General features: G+C 42.0%; 3 protein-coding genes across 7 annotated transcripts; 1 reads left to right on the top strand and 2 right to left on the bottom strand.

The window, feature by feature from the left end:
• Positions 1 to 172: 172 nt before the first annotated feature.
• On the bottom strand, positions 173 to 7313 carry mrps27 (mitochondrial ribosomal protein S27). The gene is made up of 11 exons (XM_030059174.1): positions 7184 to 7313; positions 6786 to 6863; positions 6112 to 6182; positions 5925 to 5983; positions 5225 to 5339; positions 4113 to 4191; positions 3297 to 3412; positions 2816 to 2918; positions 2586 to 2728; positions 1349 to 1513; positions 173 to 682 (listed from the first exon to the last, which is right to left on the bottom strand). Exons 1-11 carry the CDS (start codon positions 7254 to 7256, stop codon positions 437 to 439), a joined length of 1248 nt encoding a protein of 415 aa, XP_029915034.1. The 5' UTR covers positions 7257 to 7313; the 3' UTR covers positions 173 to 436.
• Positions 7314 to 8184: 871 nt separating this feature from the next.
• On the top strand, positions 8185 to 24366 carry LOC115365831 (isotocin-neurophysin IT 1-like). Of its 5 annotated transcripts, none has more exons than XM_030061009.1 (6): positions 8185 to 8329; positions 15808 to 15862; positions 15958 to 16086; positions 21507 to 21628; positions 22372 to 22576; positions 23953 to 24366. In XM_030061009.1, exons 4-6 carry the CDS (start codon positions 21509 to 21511, stop codon positions 24096 to 24098), a joined length of 471 nt encoding a protein of 156 aa, XP_029916869.1. In that variant the 5' UTR covers positions 8185 to 8329; positions 15808 to 15862; positions 15958 to 16086; positions 21507 to 21508; the 3' UTR covers positions 24099 to 24366. The 5 variants fall into 5 exon arrangements, with proteins under 5 accessions (XP_029916869.1, XP_029916872.1, XP_029916870.1 ...); XM_030061012.1 differs by having other exon boundaries at positions 15935 to 16086; XM_030061010.1 differs by having other exon boundaries at positions 15724 to 15862.
• Positions 12248 to 19207, bottom strand: znf366 (zinc finger protein 366). The gene is made up of 7 exons (XM_030061007.1): positions 19075 to 19207; positions 16553 to 17605; positions 15950 to 16117; positions 15697 to 15847; positions 15128 to 15319; positions 13628 to 13802; positions 12248 to 13540 (listed from the first exon to the last, which is right to left on the bottom strand). The coding sequence occupies exons 2-7, from the start codon at positions 17596 to 17598 to the stop codon at positions 12777 to 12779; spliced, it is 2496 nt and encodes an 831-aa protein (XP_029916867.1). The 5' UTR covers positions 17599 to 17605; positions 19075 to 19207; the 3' UTR covers positions 12248 to 12776.
• Positions 24367 to 26200: the final 1834 nt, after the last annotated feature.

The raw sequence follows: 26200 nt of genomic DNA, 5'->3' as shown, positions 1-26200 counted from the left end.
AGAGGAAAAGGAGTGGGAGGATGTGATGGTGAGATTCTTTCCCTGGCTTTTTCCCCTTTTTGCTTACATGAGCTCACTCGACCATCGGGCTGAACAATCGATGTGTGCCTAAGCACCAGTAATGATATCATCCAACAGTCCACAACAGGAAGAGTAAACGTGAGACACAATGTCTGATAAGAAAGAAGTGAAAATGAAATTTATTTTGACAACAGAATATTTTAATTTGCCCAAAATAATTGATGAGAAAAGACATGAAAATGGGCTATCGATGATCATGGAAACACACAGTAAATGATATATACAAAAGTAAGATCTTTGACATGACCAGTTGACAGTTTAGATAATATTTAGACATACATTATTTCAATGTGTATAGTCAACGGACAATGCTTTCACTGATCTAAGGTTTATCATTTCATCTCTGACAGTTTCTCTACATCTGCTGTGCAGCCTTGGCAGCCAAGCGCACCTGTCTCTCCTGCTCTGCTTTCTCTCTCATCTCTTTCTCTCTCTGGATCAGCTGCCTGTTCTCAGCCTCCCAGGCCTGCATCCTGCTCTCGTACTGCTCCAAGTCAGGCTTCTCAGCCGCAGCCAGGCTCTGCTGAGCCAGAGCAGATACTAAAGCCTGGAAGGAAGCAGCGTCCACTTTACCCACAGCCTCCAGCTGGCTGCTCAGCTCCTGCAGGAGGGAGGCGAACGCAAACAGTTATAAGGTGTGTAACAGTGACGTTATTCTATTCAAATTATTTGGTGCAACCTTCATATGAACCCATTCACACCATTCAACTGTATTCAGACCATCACTAGTCATTTCAAATTCCCAAGCTCAGCTAAAACTCAAATCTCAAAAAGTGATGTTCAATTTTCTCCACCAGTTGCAAACCTAAACAAAATAAGGTCTGGACATGCAGATAATAAGGGATACTTAGGCGGCTCGAATAAATAGTGCGCAAGTGCTCTGATTTTCTTTTTTTTTTTTTAGTTCACCACAGGGCCTTCCACCCAGCACCACAGCCTAAAAAATGTTTATGGAGAGAGCCTTTTGTTTGATATTATTACAAAGACCATTATTGAAAATGTAAAAAGCGTAAATATAACATACCAAGAAAATCAAATTTCATTGCAGGGTTTAAGATTGTTTTTGATAATGAGCCTTGATAATTAATACAAGGCTGCTACATCAGCAAAATATCAGTCTAACTCATAATACAAAGCTAGTGGTTGGATGCCAGGACAGGAAACACTACTAACTGCCCGTTTATAAGAAGTAGGCTGACAGGAAAGATTGGTCTAATTTTAGTGACTGGTAACAACAAAAGTACATCTGTTGTAATCACAAACCAACCTTGAACCTGCTGGCATAGTGAGGGAGCTTAGCCTGTTCCGCCTGATCGTCCTCATCTACCGCATCTCCGTCTTTCCTGTCCTCTCCATCTGACTCCTCCCCTCCAGAGGAGTCTGAGTCGGAGGCAGAGGACAGATCCTGCAGCAAATCATTCACAAAGTCCAGCTACAAGAGAAAAAGCACAGAAACAAAAAAAAAAAAAACAAAAAAAAAAAAAGGAAAACAGAATTAAGTAAACCAGGGTTGTGGTCAGATCACTTCGAATTCATACAGTTTGCAATGTGAGTTAATTCTGAAAATCTTTCCTTGTCAGCAACTCCTCTTTGGACTGATGATAAATCATTTTATAGTGAAAATTTTCACGATTTGAAGAAAACCCATCACCAGAATAGGCAGCATAAGCAGCAAGGAGCACACAGCTGGAGAACAGCAAACGACATAACAGAAACTAGGCACCTAACAAGGTAACTATGACCTGAGGCGGCAGCTTCATCTGAGCTTTAATATTTCTCCTCTGTCCAAAGGTGTTATCTGCTCTGTCCGTATTATTGCCGTGCTGCTGTCTGACACAAACAGTTACGCTGCCGTTGCAGTGATTCTCCCAGACGGCCGCGGTGCTCCGGGCTCAGAATCTCATTAGATGCGGACAAACCTGAACTATTGAACTGGACAGCACAGGCCGGATTAGAGGCGCAACATCCGGATGTGTGTACGTGCATATATGTAAAAATAACACCAACATGACAGCATGTGTGGTCCGTCTCAAGGGACGAGCACTCGGTCTGTGTCATGCACCCCACCTGGAAAATAACAGCAGTCTGCCTCGACCACACGTGTGCATGTGTGTGCAATGTTGCAAATTGTTAATTTTATTATTTCATCTGTTTCTAAGAGCAGTCCAGGCACATCCTATAATTTATGTTGGATTTTCATTAAATACAGAATCCCATTTCAAAGACATTTTAATGCAGATTGAGCTTGATAGTGTGATCTGTGATAGTGACAACAGCAGGAGATGCAGAAATAACTTATCAAATCAAGCCCCGCAGGGAAGAGAGGGGATTAAACACACCCTAAAGAAGATTTGGAAGCTGTTGTTAATGAGCTGATTAAATAAATAAAAGGCTCTGAAAGCATGTTTCCCTCCGTCTGGATGACTTTTTTGCTTGAACCGACCACACACGCATGTCAGAAGAGCTGTCGGCCTTGGCTGTGAACGTTCATTTCTTGTCCTTACTGTGTCTTTGCATATCTTGACATCAGCAGGCACAGCAGCCGCTCTCTCCATGACTGCCAGGGCTCGGTCCAGATATCCGTGAGTCCAGATAAGCGGCATCCCCCTGAACACAGTGTGTATGCCCTTCAGCATCTCCACCTTGCCTGGACAGGGCACAATGACAGCACTTTAGATGAATTAAGCACAGTGACAAGACAAGGCTGCGCGGGAGCAAGAAGTCAGATACACACCTAAAAGGGCATTGCCAATAAGCTGAGCTGTGAAGCCGACGGTGTTGTCTTGCTTGAGTCCGACAAGCAGCAGCGATGCTCCCAGTGCCCTTTCCTCTGCCACCTGAACACAGTGAAGCACAGCTGCATCTATTTAGTTTGGAGGCTGTGCCATCATATCGATCCATTTTCAATATGATAAGTGTTAAGTCAAAATAAGATGAAAAAAAAAACAAACAAAACTGATGCACACAAAACGGTTGCTGACATGAAAGCAAAGTACATGATGGGCCACAATTTGAAACCCAACACACCAGAAATATTGATGTATATGAAACCTTTCATATATTATTTTTGACAATACAAGGAAGCTGCTAACTTTAATGTAGTGCCCAATTTATTACATGTAACAGCAAATGCTTTCCACAGAATTTAGACATTCCAGGGTTCATGTCATCTCTGTTGTTGCTCCAGTTTGACCTTTGGATGCTGTTTCACTCACAGTGAGCTGGGGTTTGGTTGCTAGGTAGTTGCCCAGAGCGTACAAAGAGAGGATCTGTGTGGAGGGGAGGTCAAATGCCTCCTGAAGCATCACTTCTTCAACTACAGCGCACGCATCTGAGAATGATAAAAGCAAAACCATACAGGCCACTTTAACATTATAGCTTTTATTTTTCTTTATGCATACATTACCATTGCTATTTCTTCTGCATTCCTTTTTTAAAAAGCATTTCTCAACCCTTCCTTTTGATAAGGGCTAAATTAATTAAGTTTAGAAATAAATAATACAATGCTGTTAATATGATTTCATTAAGCTCTTCAAACACCTAGGTATTATAAGGCCTTTTTACTTTATTAGAAAGTATAGATAAGAGGAAAGGAAAGATAACAAAGTGAGGACGATGCGACAAAGGTCATTAGTCAGATTTTAAATGAAAAGCTTATTAGCATACATTCATTTAATTTTTTGACAATCATGATAAAATGTAATGACAAACTGAATATACTAAGCATGTTATTAACCTTGTGCTGTTACTAATTGGAAAAAAGGTATCAGTTTACTGTCCTACATGTTCACAGCAACAGAAATCATGTTTATTTCCTCTGTCAACCACAAAAACAAAGAAATGTGTGAAACCTTTTAATGATTTTTAATGATTTTGACAGAGCATCACAGAAGGCCACACCTCTTCTTACTCCCAGTGATGCTTGGAGCCGAGAGAATATTCTTCAAAATGTGTGGGCACTGTGTTGAACTTCAGTAAGGAAGCTGGGTATTTTTTTTTTCCCGACCTCTGAATAAAAACACGCTGCTTACTTTTGAAGTCTTCGTCCTTGATGTAAGAATCTATGAGCAGGTTGAAGGTGAAGTCATCGGGGAAAATTCCATACTGAACCTGCAAACACACACGCTCAGACATGAGTTCACACAATTATCTTGTGGATCCCTCCACCGGGTATTGGACAATTAAGTAACCAAACCAATTTTGAAAACATTTTGCTTTAAAGGCAGACGATGTGGTTTCAAACGGGAGGGCACACACTTTGTTTAGTAATGTAAAGAATGAGGCTGATGGAGGATAAAAACCCCTCTGGTTCATGGGAACACAAGTAACCCATAGAATCAATGTAACACTTTAAAATGCCTATATTGTTTTAATGTCAAATGCACATAAAACATAAACAGTAGCGCTAAATGCTCTTATATTTTGGGTTATGACTGGATACAAGAAATGTCCTGAACTCCTGAGGGATTTCTAAATTTTATTATTTTGAGAAGTGAATGCTAATTATCAATCTTTACTACAACATAACAAACTGCATGGTCGGCCTTTAGACACATAATGACTAATTTTGCAGATTTCTTTTTTCTCTATTAGCTGTTCTTATGCTTATATTAGATGACCAGGTAATAACAGAGTTTCACACACTTATCACAAATGATATTATCCCACTGATACCAAAGTGTCACCAACATCAGGACATTCAATCCCAAAATGAATCCAATCCAACGAGACAGAAATCAAAACAGAAAGATAGTGGGCAGGCAGACTGAGCTTCACCTCCCTGTAAACTTTCCCTCACTGATTACTGGTAGTCTCTGCTAATAAGAATGAATTTATGATCACCAAACACACACTGCAGGATTTATTCAGGGGCCATGCAGATGTTGCGTCATGAACATCAAACATGTTTGATGTGATCAAGTTGGCTCAGGTCACTCTGGGTAAAGACTTAGCATGTAAACTTCTCACACTAACAGATAAATGAAGCCAGCCATCAGTCCTGACCGAGTCTCTGATCCGGATTCCCTCTCAGACTGCTGAGACGGGCGAATCTGGTGAAAATCGGCCCAATAATCCTATAGTGTCCAATGTGCAGTGTATGGTTTATTAAGAATCAATGGAGAGGACATGCTGTGCAGTGTACCTTGTTTGTGAGTGTGTGCAGTGCTTTATCCTTGGCCCCGTATTTGAGACATTGTCTGATCCAACTGTGAACCGTCCAGTCTCTGAGGTACCAGCAGTTTGGACTATGACGAAACCTACAGGGGGAAAAAAAAAAACATGAGATGTTCAGTCATTTCCATCACAGATCTACTCACTGACATAATAATGTGGACGATGTGAATGAGAAAAGAAATTATATATGGATGTGAGTCCATAGTAGCAGTTTTGGCTTGCAGAGCTATCAGTACAGTCTGCCTGATTGTTTTGAACATGACAGCATCAACAAGCAAAGTAAAGACTAACAACTCAGGGAAAAAGAACCCAAACACATGTGAAAACAGATAAAAACCCAAATGACAATAATTACCTTTTTCAACTATTTATTTAACTGTCAACTAATTATGACAATAAATGTACTCTGGACAAGGTTGCGACAGGCAAATCTGCTAAATCTTTTCATCAGGAGAATGGGTGCAGATTCAAGAAGGAAGCATAAACAGGAAAGGTCTGGAGTTGCACAGAACAAAGAAAAGCATGTGACTGAAAATAAACCAAAACAGACAAACTAAACAGGCAAGCCCCTCCAAGAAAAGCAGCGTTGATACAACACAAAAAAATTTAGCAAGCAGCTGAAACTGAAGCGGCGATGAGAATTAAGGCGAGACCAAGTTTCCCCTTACTTGTAAAGGTAGTATTCTGCTTGATCGATTTCCTCTCTAGATGATATGTTGTCGACAAACTGAAAGACAAACGATGAAAATTATTATTGCCAACTTTGTCCCACCCAATGCCAAACGTCAACTTAGTTTATCAATGGGCACAACTGAAATATAGACTATGTAAATCAGGGCTGATGATGCAGCTTACCCGTGAAACAGTCAGAGAGCTGACTGCGAGCTTCCTGTCGTATGTTCTGTCCATGATGCTGGCCAAAACAGCTGAAAGTAATTTAAAAAAAAAGACAAGACAACAATTATTATAATGTTTTTTTTGTTGTTTTTTTTAAAGAAATGAAATAGTGCTCGGTGTCCTTTGCAGATATAAAGGACAATGTGAGGCAGACACACTTGATTTATGCCACGTAAACTTTGACACACACTACATTTGCTTCCAAGAGATGATTCATTTAAAACTTTGAAAAATTAATTAATAATGCTTTCGGTCTCTCGTTAGTCCCAGTCTGTGTCCCCCACTGTGGAAAAGCTGCTTGTGAGTGTACACCGAGGCTGCATGGCGTTACACTGCCACCCTGTGTCTTTAAATGCACACACCCACTAGCAATTCATGCTGCACTACATTCACCTGAATTGTCCTTCATGTCCTGCAGGAAAACATGTCCAAATACAGACAAGCCGGTGCAAGATCTGCCAACATTTTGTTGTGGATTTATGCCGAGAGATGACAGCCGAATGGGCTCACCTAAATCCTGACTCCCATCCATGTGGGAGACTCACTCCAGTTATTACTGAGGCTCATCAGACTGCTCAGTAGACACGGGGTGTTGTTTAAATATCACCACTAGGAAGCTAAACAGCTCTTACCCAGGTTTTGAGGATCCTTCTCTCTTCCCTCCCACAGTTTGTTGTCTGTATAAGCAGCTGAGAGCAACCATCTTCTTGCTGGAAAGACAAGACACGTTCAATTACCTCATGTAAATACTGTTTATACGTCCATTTTTAACCCATTTGGCAGTTTATTGGATGGGAAAATATCTTTAATCCTTCGTTACAGACTTTAATAGCCTGGGACCCTTAGATTTGTGACTAGCCGGCTCGCTAGCCACAGGACGTTAGCTAACAACAGGAGCAGGGGACATTTACACTTTGCAGGATATCAAGCTGAGGACAATGACAGCCGAGCTAACAGAGACGGTAACGGTGACACACATTTTTAATTAAAACCCACAGCACATTCCTCTGGCACAGCAGTTAAGATTTACCTGTGAAACCCGGGGATTTACAGTTAACTTTGACAGCTAGAGCCAAGCAGCGTTGCAACACGGAGGCTGCCATGTTGGGACGATACCATTTCCTTCACAGAGTAGGGGTGGTGGATGTTTTTGATGTTCTTTGATTCTGGTGAATTTGGATTAAACATCAGAATCTTTTTATGGCAGAGGCAAAAATAAATAAATAAATAAAAAAGTAAAATATTTTCGTCTGTGAGGGATATCATATGCACAGAAATTATTTGAGTGAGTATAAAACTGTAAAGTCCAGTGGTCCGGTGACGTCTGGCTTTCTGGCTGGCCCATACAAATTACATTTTTATTATTGACATGATAGTTTAACCTTTCAATCAATACATGGAACGGTAGGATGCTGTTCAAATATTTTTTATACATTAAACAAATCACTTTAATGAAATATAAACCTTGAACTGGTTCATAGAGGTTGTAATTTCTTCATTGATTTTTTTTTTTTTTTTTAAATGTCACTCCTGTATCTGTAGTTTGAGACGTAGCATTTGTATACAGACTGTGGTCCAACTCAGACTGGAAAACTGCTCCCACCACAGCTTTCGCAGCTTCCCAGTCAGGTCCTGAGAGTGAACCACACACACACACACACACACACACACACACACACACACACACACACAATGCACATGTGCGTTTCCTATACTTTGTGTGTGAACAGTGTTTGTGACTTTTATGTTTCATTAAATGTCATATTCACATCATAGCTCTGAATCTGACTTTGAAGTATGTGCATGTTAGAGTCTCCCCCTGCCTCTGCTACAACAATAACTCCTAGAATTTGCGTGTGTGAGTGTGTGTGTTTTATAACTTTCTTTGTCATAAATAAATAAATAAATAAATAAATTGCGTGGTGAGGTACACAGAGGCAGGTCTGCAGCTGTGCACACTGCTGGGGTCAGTGCACCCTTGAGCCACAAGAGGGCGCCCTTTACAGCGATTTCACAACAGCGTGGAATCGTCTCCTCTCAGTTTACTCTTACAATTTAACATTTTATCTTCTTCCGCCAGGCAACATAGTTCCTGAGCAAGCTGGTTGAGCTGAGGTCAGTGTTGCTGAGGAGGCAGAGCGTCTGCTTTCCTGTTCAGTGGCTGTTCAGCTGATAGGTGGGTACACTCCTTATGTTTGTGTAGGCCTATACCCCTCATCACACTACTGTTTTCAACCAACACATAAGCCTGATATGGTTCATATTGACAGTTATTTAAATGATTACTCACAACATGGCTTCCTCAGTGAGGATAATCAATGATAACAGGGTTACAGGTGTGTGTTTGTACTTCAGAGCCTGGTCTTTTCACAGTTTAGCTGTTTATGTGAGACGACAGTAACGGTGTGGGAGACGTGAGACATTCACTTTACACTGTGACACACACGCTGCATGCACAGAAATAATGAAAAGGCCTCGTTTGGCTCAACATCACCGACGTCCTGAGCTGCATCGGTAAATTGTTTTTGTTGAATTCTGTTTAACAGGCTGCATAGAGACCCCTGTTCGAATCAGCCACCCTTACATTAAAAGATGAGTTGTTACCATGAGGCCCTAAATGTGGAGCTGAACGGGATTCATTTTGCAAGTTTGTTTGTTTGTGCATAGCCCACACCGCCGTTCTTCTGTCAACAAGCCAGTGTTTTGTTCTCCACGGCCTGCATAAGCTACTACAGGACAGCCCTCCACTATAATTGAGCGAGCTCCTTGGCCTAATGACAAAGGAGGGGACAGGTTGAATCTGGGCTGGGACGGTTTGTCAAACAAAAGCTGGAAGAATTTTAGCACCCTCTGGTTCGCTCCGTGACCACCAAAACAGGAAGTCCTTACCTGAGCTGCACCAAAGAGAGCACACAGGAAGTGAACACACAAAACTGGGGCGACAGTTTAACCGGCCTTTTCAGGAATAGACTATGGATGAAGTCCAATATCAACATGGCTTATGTATCTAATCTCTTTTATTATATTCTACTCTGCTGCAAGTTTTACACTCAAGTCCGTTTTTGTGCATTGCTGTGGGTAATGTAAATATATAATGTAAATCTTGTCATGGGGAATCAGGGTGTGCACTTTATTCATCGTGAAGGCCATGAGACACATGTTTCCCTGACTACATTCAACGCATCTAAAAGAGGTTTTTATTTTTGGCTTTGTTTGTGATACCCAGAATCCAGAAGTGTTTGTTTTTCAGTACCTCGTTCATGTGCATCCCCGGTCTGCTTCCTTCTTTATTGCGAAGCCATGGCATTGTTGCACAGCTTATCATATAGGCGATTTGTCTCTGAACACACAAGAGTAGACCCCGCTATTTATTCCGGGATGTGTCATAGGTGAAGTAGAAGGGGATGTGACACACACACAATAAAAAACACCATCACGAGGAATTTGGTTTATTTATATAGGGTGATAAGTCCTTTTGTTGGCAGGGCTCACCTCTGGTTCTTCACCGGTAGTACAGACAGATAGTGTATGTCTGTCAAAGCATATAGTGCTGAATCTTAGTTCTGGATAACGCAGCATAAAATATAACATCTTGCCAATCTAAGGAGAGCACCAGCAGTTTGTGTTAGCCTCATTATTGTCAGATTACACCAAGATTTCCATCATAAACGTAAAGATTTTGGATGTCAGAGAGAGTGAAAGAGTATCATGTTCTCCTTGTGCTCATTTTAGGAAAAACATCAGTAAATTAAATCAGTGCTATGACCATAATGATAAGTTTGAACAACACAAAATAATCTTGTGATCAATAGGAGCTTTTTCCAAGTATGGTCTTTAAAACCAAGGAGAATGTGGCTCTACCCTCATAACCATAAATTAAACCTATTAGAAATCAGCAGTTTTTCATATGTGGACATATATGTCTAACATAGATTGCAAGTACATACATCTTCCCATTTGTTCTTCCCACTGATTCCATATATACACACATACACATGCAAATATAGGCTATACATATGACCGTATCCAGAGGAGGAGGGTGCTAGGGTACATGTTTGGATTCATATATGTCCAAAGATGTAAGTTTTATGACAATATTTCCCTTGTATAAAGGCATGTAGGTTTCTGTATACCAGCTAACAGGTCACACCGGTTTGATGAAGTCAGACAATTGAGGTTTAAATGGTGTTGGCAGGGAGGACTATCATTTTTAATTATTATTGTTGAAGTTAATTGACCATGTTCCCATGTACAGTGGAAACTGGGCACTCATTGTGATGATCATGGTGACAGTGATTATATGATGATTTCTTTTAAGACTGCTGTATTTCTGCACAACTTGCTTCATTTCAATGACTAAATAAATAAATAAACAGGTTTATTAACCATTCTGATATAGAGCTGCAGCAGACTTATTTACATTGAAAATCACAAAGCTGAGGTTGTTTAAATTACATAATTGTCCGCAATTGATTTGTAAACTCAAATTTCATCAGAGCAGTTTGTGCACAGAAATTTAATATACTGTAATTGCTGCATTTTCTAATTCGGTGGTGTCCTGTCGAGGTTGTTTTTCACTGTCAAGCAGAGCGTCAACCTTTTCAACCACAGGATTCATTTTCCCATCAGAACATTATTTACCTGTTGTGTGTGTGCATGCATTTGCGTGTGTGTGTGTGTGTGTGTGTGTGTGTGTGTGTGAGAGAGAGAGAGAGAGAGAGAGAGACAGAAACAAGGTACAAAAGGCGTGTAAGGGATGTCTGATCTTGTCATGGTTTCTGAGGTTTCACTTCACAATACATGAACATGAGCGCGGGGTATGATATGCGACGTTACTCAAGATGGTCTGATTCTAAATGTGTGACAGCTGTACGTTTCCACATTCTGTGCTTCCTCTCTGAAGTGAAGACAGTGTTTGGGAAACGTATAGGTGAGGAGAGGAAAGGAGAGGAGGATATGAGAACTTCCTCAAACTGTTTGCAGTTTCGCCCTTTGGATACGGCGGTGGTCTCTCCTGGCAGAAAAGGAGAAGCTGTTGTTCTGCATTTCACCTAACAAGAAATGGCTCAGTGTTTACCTGAACTGGCAGCAAAGACGATGGCACATGTTGTGGCTATCAGCTCAGTGTGCCCAATAAGCTGAATGTATCATTACAATGTGAGATATCTCCCACAGAGTAAACCATACATGTGTTTATTGTATCTCAGCACTGAGATTATAACAAATGCATAGATAGATAGATATTTTAAGTAAGCATCTATTTTACAAATTAGGAATTATGATTCAGTAAAGACATGCATGATACAGTATATCATCATGTATTGTCTGGTGATTTAATTTCATTAAAACAATAAAGATACTGCCTTTTTTTTCAACAGGGCTTCTGCAATGAGCAAAAACAATGCTTTCTTCTGAGTCATACAGACACATGGAAGCCTTTGTCTGGGACACCCACTGTGTCCTTCACTGCTGTTTGATCGCAACCTAAAAGAGAGAAGGGGAGAGGTGTTTTCTCTTCCTCTTCCTCTCCTTTGTAAGAGAAGCCCCGAGAAGAAAGGCAGGCGTTTTGAAATGTACAGCAATCATCTCTATAGCTCAATGAGACGGAGCATTGCAGTGCAGGTGAATTATATTTGGGCTTCTGTAAAAACCTCCACAAAGCTACCCGTTGGGATGTTTACCATTTCAAAGGATCTTGCAGTGCCAGCTCTAGTAAACTTTACACATGTTCTTTCCACTTTCCCTTCTGTTTTTTTTTTTTTTTTCCTTCTTCTTCTTCTTCTTACTCGGTCATCAGCATTACACGGCCAAACAGCGGGCACACCACTGCCTCCAGAGCTTAAACCAGCCCACTCAGTCAAAATATGTCATGAAGATACAGTGAAATAATCATATAAAAACACACAAAACAGACAAAGCTTAATTCTTTCAAAATCACAGTTTATTTTACAAACCCATAGATTTGTTAATTTCTTTGATTGTCAACAACTAAAGACTTTTCATTTCAAAACAACTTTGTTACTCCAAATCGATCGGTGTCCTCCCAATAAAAAGTCATGTACTGTGGGTAAAAAAAAAAAAAAAAATCCCATAACCAAAATGAAATAAATATACACAAAAATAAAAGAAATTGCTGATTTTGTGTCTGCTATTACTCATTTAATCAAAGACAGAAAAAAACAGAAATGCATTTGGAATTATATCAGAGGAAACATTACATAATTAATCACATGCGCTAACGTTGCAAAATTATCTGTGAAAAAGTACAAAAACATTAAATATTTCAATTTTTTAAATGCTGGCATTTTCTTTACAATAATGTTATATCTTGATCACACTTTCTCCCTCATGAATCCACTCCTTACATCAACTTTTGCCCACATATGCATTTAATTAAACAGTGGTATGTACATACTGTTGGCCCATGTTTTTGGTATCACAGCTTCTATTTGAGTCACGTCACTGCTCCTCGGTTGTTTAATAATGTGCTACGTGCATCTCACTTTTGTTAGATAACACAGCCTCCTGAAATATTTTCCTTCAGATCACTACAAAAAACACACTTTCCTCCTTTGTCATGGGAGTGTCTCGCTCACTTCCTCCCTCCTCTCTTCCTCTCATTATCAGCATTCCTCAATCCCTGCATCTTCCTCTCCTTGTTGTTGCTGTTGTTCTTCATCCTGGGCCTCGGCACCTAATGTTTGTTCACCTCGGTGCGACATATACACTCTTTCACCTGGCTCTAACCTGCTCTGTTTACCCTCTGCTTCACGGTGGTTTGTTTTGCCGGCTGATTCAGAATCCCTTCCCTGTTTATTTTTCTCTGGCTCATCTAGCTCTTGGTGAGGAGTCTGATCTTCCAGTTCTGAGTCAGAGTCAGAGTCATAAAACGGTCTCCCGCCTGCCTCCCGGTGGTACATCTGCTCACCTGGCTCTGAGTCGGACTCATACACCTGCTCTGGTGTCTCCCCTGCCTCCAGAAGGCAGATCGGGTCAGCTGTGGGATCTCTATAGTGTCCACCTGGTGCTGACTCACTCTCATGCACCTGTTCACCTGCGTTACGCTGGTACACCTGTTTCTGCGGCTCGCCTGGCCTCAGCTCAGGTGTGTAGCCTTGCTCTCCTTCCTCCAGCTCTGGGATGTACTGGTCCTCGCCTGCTGGTTCGTGTTGGTCCACTTCAGGGCTGTACTGGCTTCTCCTGTAAAAACTCTCCTCATCCTCCTCCTGACATGAGCTCCCCGGGACGCTCTCGCCGTCTGACTGGGAGTGACGGAGACTGGGCAGGCCTGGGGGCTTCTGGGAGAGGTCGAAAGGCTCCTCTTGGTTGAAGCGTGTCAGCAGACCCAGAGGACTGGACAGGCAGAATCTCCCCCTTCGCCTAAACACTTGTGTCAGAAAAGCATTGCATTAATTCAGATGAAATTTGCATCAGCAAACGTTACATATCAAAAAAGGTGATTTTGCATTCTTACATCTCTCATCCAGGCCTCTGTCCATGATGCCATGCTTGACCTTCATGTGTCTTGTAAGGTTTCCCTTCAGGGTGAACTTGCTGGGACAGTAAAGGCATTTGAATGGCTTGCTGTCTGAGTGGAGATGCATATGGCCCATAAGGTTATGCATCCTGTTGAACTCCTTCCCACAAAGCTGAAAGACAAAAGAGACACAATTTGAAGGAAAAAAAATGCTGAGAGAAGAGCAGAGGCAGTCAGTCCCATTGTACCGTACAGCCTAGCCTAAGTGTAAGCACAAGACTTGACCTGAATTTGATTTGTTCACTGAGAGATGTGTAGGCAAGTGCTTTATCAATAGCCAAACTTTTTGCCAAACATTCATTAGATTTGCAGTCCAACAATGGTGTACCATGCAGTGCGAGTGATTGACACCAAATTCTTTGAAACTCGGCAGCATTCCTTTCTCTAGTAAACAAGATTTTTTTTTTTTAAATAGGCCAACATCATTCATTTATTAAAGTTTCCTCTCTGCCAAATAGCTATTTTGTTAGGTGACTAATTCTGGTAGTATGCAGGGCTGTGGAGCAACACGTAATCATGAATGAATGTGCAGCCGTTCACATTCAGACACACATACACACCCACTCTCTCCCTCTATCCCTGTTTTCCTCTTTTCCTCTCTGTCTCTCCCCCCTCCTCAAACACACACACACACACACACACATGCACACAGACACAAAGGAGGGAGAGAGAAAGGAAGCCACATCGAGACAGGGCCAAGAGGAGAACAGGGAAGGGCAACTCCTGCGCTGTCCTTCCTCTGCATTCTTTTTTATTAGGGTGGTCCTTTCCTTCAGGAGGAGAGAGGGACTGTAAACTGTCCAAGAGGACCGTGAGAAAACAGGAAGCTCCCTCCTGCAGCAGAGAAAGCGAGATGAAATCTATTTGCGGGCCTTGTTCTCCGGGGAGGCTGGGGGCCATTGTTAGAGAGGCAGTTTGTGCGGCGATATCCTTCCTATGGACAAGGAGGCTCCCACTGCCAAAAGCCTCTCTGCTATCTGGTCATCGTCTCAGTCCTGCTACCAAACACCAAGGTCACACAGACACTCCAAAAAATTGGAGAAACCTTTTTATAGCAGCTACCAGTAAATACTGCAGGACTGGCAGCAATATGAATGGGTCCTGATTGCACGAAACAAAGATCAATAGCTAAGCTCTGGTTAACGTGGCGTACAGACACATAAATGCAGCGTGCAGCAGGGTGTGTTTATGTAGCATGCACTGCAGCTGTAGCATAAAAGCATTTGTTTGGATGAAAGCATCTTCCATTTGGAGGATGCTTTTATCTTATAGAGCCATGAATACGTATGTGGCATCTGTGAACCCGGCAGGAACTGAGCCTAATACAAACACAGACACCATTAGAGCCATTCTCCATTCACAGAGCTATAAGACCTGGTAACCTTGTGTTAGCAGATCTGTTAAGCTGCAGATGATAAAGAATATATGATGCCCCACCTTGCATTTATAGGGTTTGATGTCCGAGTGGACGATCATGTGGGCTTTGAGCGTCTGCTTTTGGACAAAGCTCTTGAAGCACATGTGGCACTGGTAAGCCCTTATGTTGGTGTGGATCAGCACATGGCGCTTCATGTTGGCCAATAGGGTGAACTCGCGACCGCAGATGCGACACTTGTGTTCTTTCACCCCCTGAGAGGAAAAGAGAATGTGGAAGTAGAGCAGAAAATGTGAGAAAATGTGTTCAGCAGAAGTTGTACCAGGCTGATAGTCTGTTGCTAGAAATTTTGACACTGGCTGGTTTAAATGTATTCTCCCATGCCAAAGTTTGGAGGAAATTGCTTTGACATAGCTGCCAAACCAACATATTAGGCCAGTGTCCAAAATCTTTCAGCTCTCCTCAGTATCCAAAAAGTGAATGAAGAGTAATGAAAATGGTTTGGATGTGGCAGCCAAGCCAAAATCAATGTGCCAAAAATCCTTTCTCACTCCCCAGCTTGTAACTACTGTCAAAGAAAAAAGCAAACCAAATGCTGTGTCCTTTCTAACACTATCTAATTAAAACCTACTTTATGAGTGAGCGTGTGCTGTTTCAGGTGGTGTGACTGGATGAACTCCATCCCGCACTCGCTGCAGATGTACGGCCTGATGTCTTTGTGTTTCATCATGTGGTTCTGCAGCTGGCTCGGGTACTGGAAAGTCTTCTGGCACTCGGCACACCTGCAGGAACAACAGGTATCGCTTCAGAAAGAGCCAAACAAAGAACTCAAATGTTGATATAAAGATATACTTCACCAAAATGAAAAGGCTTCATGTGCTCACCTGTACAGGGTGGGGCCACGATGGGTGGTCAGGTGCCTCTTCAGCTGAGCCAGTGTGGGGAAGTCCAGACCACACTCCACACAAACGTTCTCCTGGCCTTTCTCATGCTTCAGCTCATGGGCCCGAAGCTCACTGGGGTAAGCAAAACCTCGACCACACACACTGCAGCTGGTGGGAGGTAGGGTGGAGCAAAAAGAGAGGAAAAGAGACAGATTAAAAGAGAAGGCACGATAAAAGGGAAGAAGGGAAGTCTGTAAATTGGGCAACAGTTGGAAATAAACACCACACCATGCCATATAACACCACACTGAAAAAAATCTCAACAAGCCATTTAGTGTCAAATTCAGTATGAAGGTTTCAAAGTTTTCTTGAATCAAGTGTCATTTTCTTGATACCAGTGGACCAATCAACTTCATTCTGCTGGTTTCAATAAGCAGAAAATAGTTTCACTTGTTCACTTCACTTGTGGCAGATTTGTTTCTCTTGTAACAAAAACAGGATTTTAAGACTGTGACAGTGACTCCAGATGACTTGTTAAGATGTAGATTTTATGCCGCTCATAAGGAATAACTCAGATTTTATGTAGTTCGACAAAGCGCTTACCTATATGGCTTCACATCACTGTGCTGCATCATGTGTCTCTTCAGGTGGCTAGTCTGGGTGAAGGCCTTGTGGCACACCTGGCACTTGTGGGGGCGCATTCCCTGGTGGGTGAGCAGGTGTGTGTGCAAGTGGCTCAGCTGCTTGAACAGCTTTCCACACAGGTGGCATCCATGTGGCTTAATGCCGCTGTGCCCCAGGATGTGCGTGACAAGGTTGTACTTAGAGGTGTAGGACTTCTCGCACATACGGCACTTCCATCGCTTCTGGTCACCTCCCACGTTGACGTAATAGCTGTCGTCTACATGGATGTTGAGACCCAGCTTCTCAACGGTGGTCATCCCGCTTCGAGGAGGCCCGTCCGGGCCACGGTGACCAGGGCGGTGAGCCTCTCTGGGATAGAAAGCATCAGGGGAGAGGTGCATGACAGGCCCGGGCATGAAAAATGGGTATGGGAGCAGGCTGGGGTGGAGAGGGGGGAAATATGGCGGGTGTAAGAAGATGGGAGATGGAGGCCATACAGGGGAAGGACTGAGTGGCTCCTGCTTGACCTGCACAGGTAGGTTAATACCTGGTGGGTCACGCCTGGACAGAGATCTGTGATGGAGCTGCAGTCTGTTGAGGTCGATCATACCTGGGAGGGGCTTTGAAGATGATGAAGAGGGAATGGGACGAGCAGGGAGGGAGAAGGGGAGGTGGGAGAGGTCCACTGTCTTCTTACTGCCATTGTCCTGTACGTCCTCTGCTTCTCCACCTGGGGATTCACCTCCTTGGGCGTCCATTTTGAAAGGAGTTCTTTTGCGCTTTTGGGATCCCTCCTTTTGGGTGTAATGTTCACCCTTGGGACGAAGAATGGGGAAGAGAGCAGGGGGGCTGAATGCACTGTAGCTGTCTCTGGAGGGAGATATGTTTGGGTATCTGGAAGGTGAGAATTTTTTAATATAGAGTGGAGATGGGCTTAGGTAGAAGCCATGCTGAGATGCTGTCCTGAGCTCCTCTTTGAGAGGAGGACTCCTCTCAGGTGAGATATTTATTGTGTCTCTCTCCATCTTCTCTCTGGATGAGAAAGAGCAGAAGAACTTGTCTTTGTCTTTGAACAAGTTGGGAGGTGTGTCAAATTATCCTGAAAAATACTTCAGCAACCTCAAAAGTAGACACGTCATTTGGAAGAAAACTGGCAAAAAACACATTCATCTACTTTTGATTTATGATGCCAAACCACGTCTGTGATGTTTCCCAATAGTTCTGTGGAGGGTGTTTCACTGAGCGCACCTATGGGTGTTACACCTACACTTCTCAGTGTTCAGGTTGAAACCTTTCACTTCTCCCTTTCTCACAGATCTCCTCTCTCCTACCTCCTCTCCTGAAATCAGGAAGTTATCTGTGACGTATTACCTCTACCTCCCGCACACTTTTCGCTTCTCCATCTCTTTTTCTCTGCTCTGTTCATCTTTTTGCGTTGATGGCCACGGGGCACTTCCCCTTTTGCCTTCAACTGATAGTGCTATGTGATAGTTTAATGTTTTTCAGACCTGTCCTCCCTATAATGTGAATCCAAGGTGCTGTTAAGATGTCATATAATTACAAATTACATCTCAGCTGCAGTTACAAAAAGTTTACTGTGCTGTATATGTGGGAAAGATGGAGATGATGGACAATGATAGAGAAAGGGAGGTGATAGGTTACTCAGAAGGGAACTGTCTCACTTCTGCATCACAGTCAGAATAGGGCTAGACATGTTTTAAGCATCTATTTTTGTATATATGATCATTAACTGTGAAAAACCACTGCTGTTTACGTTGGTGCACAGTTCTAGTAGTTGTAATAGAACATATTTCACTCTTAAGACAATAACAGCAGAGATTAATTATTTGGTGGAGGAGGAGGAAGATGATAAGAAGAAGGGTAGCTGTCAGATTAGTAGCGATTACAAACAATTTTGAAGTCTCAAAGTTGCATTAACTCAACTGACACTGTTTTCCTTACGATGTTTGTTCAAATCATAATGTCATAGTTTGCACATTACAAGCCAGTGTAACACACTTAACAATTACAGTTGAATAGGAATAGGAAATATCTTCCTTCATCAATAATTAACTGAGGCACTAAAGGGATCCTGGTGTTTTGATATTCATTATTGTTGCATTGAAAACATAGTTGATAACAAGTTTTTTCATCTGTGGATGGTATTTAAAATGCAAATACTCATGACAGTATATCATAAGGTTTACCTGAAACTCCTGTACTTCACACTGCATAATGTCATTTTCCACATTTCAAATGCTCTGCAGGAAAATAAACACTATTCTTTTATATTGTCCTTCACCTTTTCTACTGATCAGGAAGGTGCACTGTGCAAAGACCCCGGCCCACACTTTACCTCACCATGCATTCCAAACAATCCATTAAAGCACAAACACCCAAGTGACGCCCCTCCTTACCCTGGATGCCAGTCAGTGCCAGTGTGTGTGTGTGTGTGTGTGTGTGTGTGTGAGGCTGCAGCAGTGTCTGCGTGTAGGGCTTACCAGTTCAGAGCTGTAGAGTGTGTTTTCTGTGATGCTGTGGCTCTGTGTTGGCTGAGCTGCTGCAGCTGCTGTTGTACCTGCGCTGCGTTCTCGCTCCTCTGTTCTCCGTGCAGCTCTCCTGACAATGAGCCGCCCGTCCGCGGATAGCATTTGAAGTGACTTAAGAAAGAGAACAGGAACAGTCACTTTGTTCTCATTTTTCAGATGAGTACCTTCGGAGAGAAGGAAGGAAGGGAGGGGAGAGGAAGTCAACAAGCCTAGTGCCTTCCTGCAGAAAAATAAGGAAACACTAGATAGACATCTCCATTTCTCTATGAAATAGGGATTTACACAGCTTTGGGAAGAACTATGGGTGGCATGACTTGATGTTTAACAATGCAGCTAGTATGTTTAACAGTTGTAAAGTGTCATGCCATGACGGATGATGGTTGTAACCATTTTTTCTTTTGCATTTTTCCAGCTCAGATAAATTAATTTTGTTTACCCTGTAGCAAGACTATCTTCCTATTTTAAATAAATAAAAATAGTTATGTTTTAAACTCAATAGTGAAAATATTTTAGGGCATGATATGGGCAAGTTTCAAGTTTATTACATTTATACAGGACTTTAGAAACAAAACAAAACAAAAAGTTTTGCACCAGAGTTCTTCACAAACAAAAAAGGTGACAAAACAATAGATAGAGAAATGATAGACAGAAAAAATGGATTCTGGTTTTCAATCCCAAAAGTATTTGGGATCCCAAAAGTATCTGGGATTCAACTCATTAAAAACATTTATGTTCTGTAAAAGACAGGTTGCAAGTAAGTTCATATTGTGCAACATAGTTTTCATAGCTTTGACTTGAATAATGTTGATTAAATGACTGTGACAAAACAGAGAGGAAACTTACATGTAAAAATGAAGTGCAAAAAAATGCATTAATTAAGACACAAGCAACAGATTCCCTAAATGTAACCATTTTACATGCATGAACTGACAAAAGAGAGACATTGCTGACCTACATCTCGATGTAATATCATTCCATATGAACAGATCGTTACTGTAATTTCACAGCGTTTCCTACAAGTATGACAGACGAAATAACTGATCATAAACATAATTGGGTGAATGGATAAAATGTGTCAACACAGCCACTAGGGGGCAAGAGCGGGCCTCTGCCAAAGCGTGGGCTTAGGCAGGCTCCTGTGTCATATTTCCTCTTACTTCCTTAATTAATCTTCACAGGGTGACTGTTTGTGATCACTCAATCTTTGGGCGTCACATCTAAACAAACTAACGTCAGCCCACGTCTCAATGTTCCCCTCTGCCATTTGGTTCAGAAGTTAGCACAGGAAGATGTTATCAATTATGTTTTGCCCATCATTAATTGAGATGAGGTGGCAGTGAGTAAATCTAGAGGGAGCTGCAGTAATTGAACTCATCTCATTGAACCGGTGAAGCTGCCTTTAATCGGTTGTGGCCGATCATTAGCTGTGTTAATTAGCTTGTGAGGCCAATTAACCTAAGACCTGGACAATGTGTGTATCAATTCCTGTGAGGAATTAAGAACTTCGCTAATAAGATGGAAAATTAGTCAGAGGTGTGCATGTGTGTATGTGTAAGTGTGTGTCTAAAAAGATGATGTAAGAGCTTATGATGCTTATTTTCATCAATCTGTCTGTTTATAAAACACTCTGGTTACTTTAAGCTCAAGTACAGAGTTGCCAGAGCATCTCCAGCAGGCTCAGTTATATGTGCTGTTTAATATGAAAAAAAAAAAAAAAAAAATCTTATGACCTTGGCACCTGCTTATCTTTCCTCTCCCATCCTTCCTGAAAGAGATTACCGAGGCACCTAATAAAGCAGAAAGGCCTAAAAACCAATCGCCCTTAGAAGAATAAAAAATGTGCTGCTACCTCTTCTCGCATCACAAGTGTAATGTGGCCCTGAATGATTTCACGTCCACATCCAAGGCCTGATCCCTCTCTGACTTCCTCTCCTCCGTGAACATGCATGGTCACGGACCACAAGCTCCTCTCTAATGATTCTCAATAGCAAGATGCAAACCAGGCCACCGAGCTGACCATTGGTGTGACCCGGCCTGCCCAGGGGTCAACTTCATCAATGGAGGTGACACTAACAAAGAAAGGCTCATTAAGAGTCCCTAAGTGGCTTTTGGCTTTCTGTGTCACTCTCAAAAGAAGGTTTCAGAGTATATAAGGGGTGTCGAGGGCACCAAGAGCAGAGAACTGGACAATTGTCTGATCTGGGACGCGCTGAAAAGCTTTTATTCTACTGTACTCTACTTCTTAAGTGTACATCTCAGCAACAAGTGAGTATCTTTTGGCTTGTGGATGGCATTGCTTCATGTTGTAGGTGCAGATACTTAATCAAAGCGTTTTGCCCTGTTCTTCTCTCCTCCCTTCCATCTTTCTTACATTTGCTAAACAGAAATGAGCGGAGCTGCGGTGTCTGTGTGCCTTCTTTTCCTCCTGTCTGTGTGTTCGGCGTGCTACATCTCTAACTGCCCCATCGGAGGGAAGAGATCCATCATGGACGCCCCACTACGCAAGGTGAGCCGCTTTATCACTCTCTCATGTAGATCCTCAGTAGCAAGAGGTAAATTCACAAACTAGGGGTGAGAAAAAATCGAAATTACATTCTGTGCCAAATTTTAAAGGCGAGGATTTATCAGATTGCTGAGTTCAAAAAGGTCAGAGCGGAATCAGTGTCCTTATTACTGACACTTGAGCCTCAACACTGTCAACATCGGGTGACAGACTCAAGTGAAGGACAGGACCAAAACCTTTAAAACAGGGAGAAGAATCAGTGCTCTAAAAAAAAATAAAACAGCTCTGACTCTCAGACTTTCTGAATTCACCCATGAGAGCGAGAAGAAGACTTTTCATCAGTGAACCTCTTCCGGTGTTGTAAGCTCCTAGGTCTCCTCACTGCCGTGCTTTTCAGAGTTAACAATTCATCATCTCACTTCCTAATTCGAAAGCCTCTAAATGACACATCAGTTTACCTTGACAGGTTCCTGCCAGCTGCCCCACCACTAATTGCCTGTGCTGTTACAGTTCAATGCTTAATTTGACACACCTCCTCCCCAGCTCCATCTGCTTAGATCTGCTTTTACGCTCTACATGGATGATTATTTACATCCCTGTGACATCCATGTATGTGCAGCAGCTAACATTAAAGCAGTTTAGTCTGCCAATGTCATGCCACATCAATTAATATAAATACTTTTTCTGTACATGAGGTGTCCTGGCTGAAATATGTGTTAAAACATGGTGACTACATCCTCCTGCAGTGCATGCCTTGCGGCCCCGGGGACAGGGGGCGCTGTTTTGGCCCCAGTATCTGCTGTGGGGAGGGCCTCGGCTGCCTGCTGGGCTCCCCAGAAACAGCTCACTGTGTGGAAGAGAACTACCTGCTCACCCCCTGCCAGGCCGGAGGGAGACCCTGTGGATCTGAGGGAGGACACTGCGCTGCCTCAGGGCTCTGCTGCGATGCAGGTAGGTGATCTTCAAGAAAAAGGTATGAAGTATCTCAGAGACAAAATTTTCTTTATTGCAGTTTGAGGTCTGGTTCATCTCAAGATATTATTAATAAAATATTTACAGCCCTGAAAAGGTGAGACTCGAGTAACCTGAGTAACCAGCAGCTAAAAACAATCATCAGCGCTTTCTTGGCACTATGAGCACCCACAGGTGCTCCCCAGCAATGCGCACACAAAGGGTAGTTCCACTTTGTGCCTAGCAGTCTTTTTTTTTCTTTCTTTCTTTCTTTCTTTTTTTCGCCCCTTGGAGCCTAGGGACCGAGTCTATTTTATGGCCACTGGAAAGTAGGTTACCTCAAAATCACCTGGCAGATTTCCAAATAAAAATAGCTGTTGAAAAAGTGCTCTGTCGAAAAAAATTTGCCTTTTGCTCCCCTGCGTTTTATAGAAAAATACACAGCCCTCCCCCTTTTTGAACCAGGCCCCCACCCCATTACATGACAGACGGTCTCTTAGGACTGTAAGGCTGGTCTAGTATCAGCTTGGCTGTAGCTAAATGGGGCAAACAAAAAATGCTTGCGTTTCATACTGTTTTTATCAGTAGTATTTATATAAGTGCACAGAATATATATGGTCATATGGTTTAGTGAGCACTAATGCTTCCAGGATTGCCTTTGTGGCTGAACAAGCTGAAAATGTAAGCACTTTTTGCACTGTAAGGCGCTGTAGATAAAAGCATCCACTGCATGGCATATGCCAGCATGACTTTTATTGCTTCAGTCATTGTGAAATTCTAGATCAGTACTTTTATTCTGAAAAGGTTCATGAATAAGGGTCCAGGCACAGTCACAATGTATGGTTACCTAATCGGTTATGTTTGTGGGAGCTTTCTGCATGATTTCTGCATGACTGAGGCCATGTTATTATTACTGCTGAGATGCCTTAAAAGTGCCTTGTGCTGTGTTATTGTGCAGGTCTGGTGTGCCAAGAAACCAAGAGCCACACAAAATCTGTGCTGAATGCACTTTGTACCAAATTAGATTAGCTTCTTTAACTCATAAAATAAGACCTTGAATGGCATGATTAGACACTATTTATGTGACTTATAATCTAATGGTTTACCTTCTTATATAGGCCTATTTATTTTATTTGATTTATTTGCACTATGAATTTGATGTTTTGCCTGGTGCTCCTTCATGTCCATCTTTGTAGGTTTTGTTTTATGTGTACGTGCCACATGCAGCCAAAGACAAATTTCCACTCATGAACAATAAAATATTTCTATTTTATCATGTACCACAGGGATCTGCACACATATCATAAGGCCAAGGTGCTTATGGGTGAATACCAAAAAGAAAAAATATGTCCTTTTTTTCCAAAACTTTGTTCCAGAGAGCTGTACCACAGACCAATCCTGTCTCATCGAGGAGGAAGGCGGCGATCAAATCAGCCCGTTCGAAGGCAGCGACTCGGGCGACATCATCCTGAGGCTCCTGCACCTGGCTGGCCACACTTCTCCTCAACGAATCCACCAATGAGCTGCCTTCAAGACCGGGGTTTCATGGGAGACTCTCCAGGTATAGGGATGGAATAGTTCTAGTTCAAATAGTTGTATCTCTTTGTTGATCCTACCTATCCCATCTTCGCAAGGCTCTTTTGGCTCTATGGCCTGGCAAACACAATACATGGGACCCTGAGTGCTTTTGTGTAGAGTGCCTTTGTCAATATATTTTTATGTACTGTATGGAAATAGGGGTGAGTACCGATAGTGGTGTGTATCATCCAGTTATGTGTGTTGGAATAAAGTTTGACAGTGTATAAAATGCTGCGTCTTTTTCTCACTGGAGTCAAGACCTTGTACAATATACGGGAAACGTAAGACAACTAGACCATCACTCATTTTCATTATACTCATTTTCTTCTACATGGGGTAAATGCTACAATGGCGTGAAACGTATCTCGATCACAGTATGAGACTATATTCCAATATCAAAGGTACAATGCCCATAGCCGTCTTTATCTTCCAGCAGAAGTGCAGCTTTGTATAATCCTGTAAAGCCCCGTGTGACTCCAACAGTAGGAACATATCATACAGGATCCTCATGGGACCTCTTGTGCTGAACCTTTGAACTTTGCAAAGCTGGTTTGTTGTTCCCTTAGTGACACAACATCACTGTCGCAACAGTTATCATTGTTATCATGAGTGGTAATCACCTTTGAACAGTGTCCAAGACGGGCGCTCCACGGTTTAACTCTCGTGATAAGCCATAAATCTCGTCACTGCTAACTGAACTGAGCGCCAGTCAAAATAGATCAAAAACACAGCTGATGGAAGGCCTCATGCTCAGATGTTGACACTGTAAAATACTGGTAGATGAAGGCCAGCAGAAAGATTATCCTCCTTGAGTTTATTGCATTACCTTGCCATATCTGTGCCTGTCTTTGCAAGCTATGAGAAAGCCACTTTTTCCTGGGAAGGCTTATCTCCAGTAGTATCATCACCTGAGTTATAACATCACCTGAACTGCAGACTATGAGGTATATCTTGCTGTTGTGCAGTCGTGTATAGTTCACACCAAAGCCCTGATGAATGAACTCCTACTGACTTTTGCTAGTTCCTAAAAATATTAGTATAAATGTCTGTGTCAGTCTTTTAGAACCACATTGTTTGAGAGATGTTTTCCTGTGCCCAATAAGCAAAAGATTTCTACCCCCCCAAAAAAAAAAAAAAAAAAAAAACATTTCCAGTGATCTATTTGCATTCTATTCTCAGAATCTGATGTAGAACCAGGTTTTTGCCAGTAAAACAGTTATAGTTCTGTTAGTCACAGGCAACTCTGTTTGATCTTGCCTGTCATTGAACTGAATCTATACAAGTCTTATTTGCTCAAAAAGTGAACCATGGACAAAATGTAAATGTATGTAATATGTAAAATGGCACTGCAATTCTACATGTAAATTTAGATATACTGAGTGCAATTGTTGATCAAAAATGATCATCTAAATTTAATGATATAATTTGTGTGACTGACACTAAGTGAAATGTGCCATATCATTAGTATTGACATTTCATTTAAAGAGATTTGCATGCTTTATGATTAGATTTATTCAAATTGCAGTGCATGCCGGAAAATTCATGTGTATTTCCAAAACCACATAAATAGGTGAAATGTCATTTGCCCTTTATGCTACTGCACTCTCTAATTAGTCATTTGAAATGTCATAAATCAAAGGCTTGCAACACTTCACTATGAAGGCAGTAAAATTCAAATGGTCATCCAAATGTAAAAAGCGAAACAGCGCCTTCCCAGTCTTGCACATTTTCTTTTCTTTCAAATCGGTTTGTTACATCCAGTTTTATTGTAAAAAATTAAAAATAAAAACTAAGAGTTTATTAGCATGGATGTATCAGATTCCCTAATAAAGAAATATTCTAGACAGCAGGAAGTGAGGGAAAGAGGAGAAAGGGGGCTGGAAAAAGAGGAAAGGAAGAGGCCAGGGCTAAGGGCCGAGAGGAGCGGAGAAGGAAGGAAAAAAGGAAAAGAGGGTGAAGGGAGGGGAAAAAGCACCAGGTCAAAGTTAAGTAGCTTTGATCCTTGATAGAAAACGTAAGAGGCATGTGACATAATCATTATGTGCA

This window comes from Myripristis murdjan, chromosome 9 (assembly GCF_902150065.1).
Source record: "Myripristis murdjan chromosome 9, fMyrMur1.1, whole genome shotgun sequence".
Classification (NCBI taxonomy): Eukaryota; Metazoa; Chordata; class Actinopteri; order Holocentriformes; family Holocentridae; genus Myripristis; species Myripristis murdjan.
Note: the sequence above shows the minus strand (reverse complement) of the source record. Positions and strands in the feature narration are given on the sequence as shown.

Coding starts and splice junctions, on each gene's coding strand:
- mrps27 (XM_030059174.1), bottom strand. CDS start 7,256: ATGGCAGCCTCCGTGTTGCAACGCTGCTTGGCTCTAGCTGTCAAAGTT. Junction 6,183..6,785: donor GAAGGATCCTCAAAACCTGG/GTAAGAGCTGTT, acceptor AATTACTTTCAG/CTGTTTTGGCCAGCATCATG. Junction 3,413..4,112: donor CAAGGACGAAGACTTCAAAA/GTAAGCAGCGTG, acceptor TATCATTCTCAG/ATGCGTGCGCTGTAGTTGAA.
- znf366 (XM_030061007.1), bottom strand. CDS start 17,598: ATGGAGAGAGACACAATAAATATCTCACCTGAGAGGAGTCCTCCTCTC. Junction 15,848..15,949: donor CGTGGCCCCACCCTGTACAG/GTGAGCACATGA, acceptor TTGTTCCTGCAG/GTGTGCCGAGTGCCAGAAGA. Junction 15,320..15,696: donor AGCACACGCTCACTCATAAA/GTAGGTTTTAAT, acceptor TTTTCCTCTCAG/GGGGTGAAAGAACACAAGTG.
- LOC115365831 (XM_030061013.1), top strand. CDS start 21,509: ATGAGCGGAGCTGCGGTGTCTGTGTGCCTTCTTTTCCTCCTGTCTGTG. Junction 21,629..22,371: donor TGGACGCCCCACTACGCAAG/GTGAGCCGCTTT, acceptor ATCCTCCTGCAG/TGCATGCCTTGCGGCCCCGG. Junction 22,577..23,952: donor AGGGCTCTGCTGCGATGCAG/GTAGGTGATCTT, acceptor ACTTTGTTCCAG/AGAGCTGTACCACAGACCAA.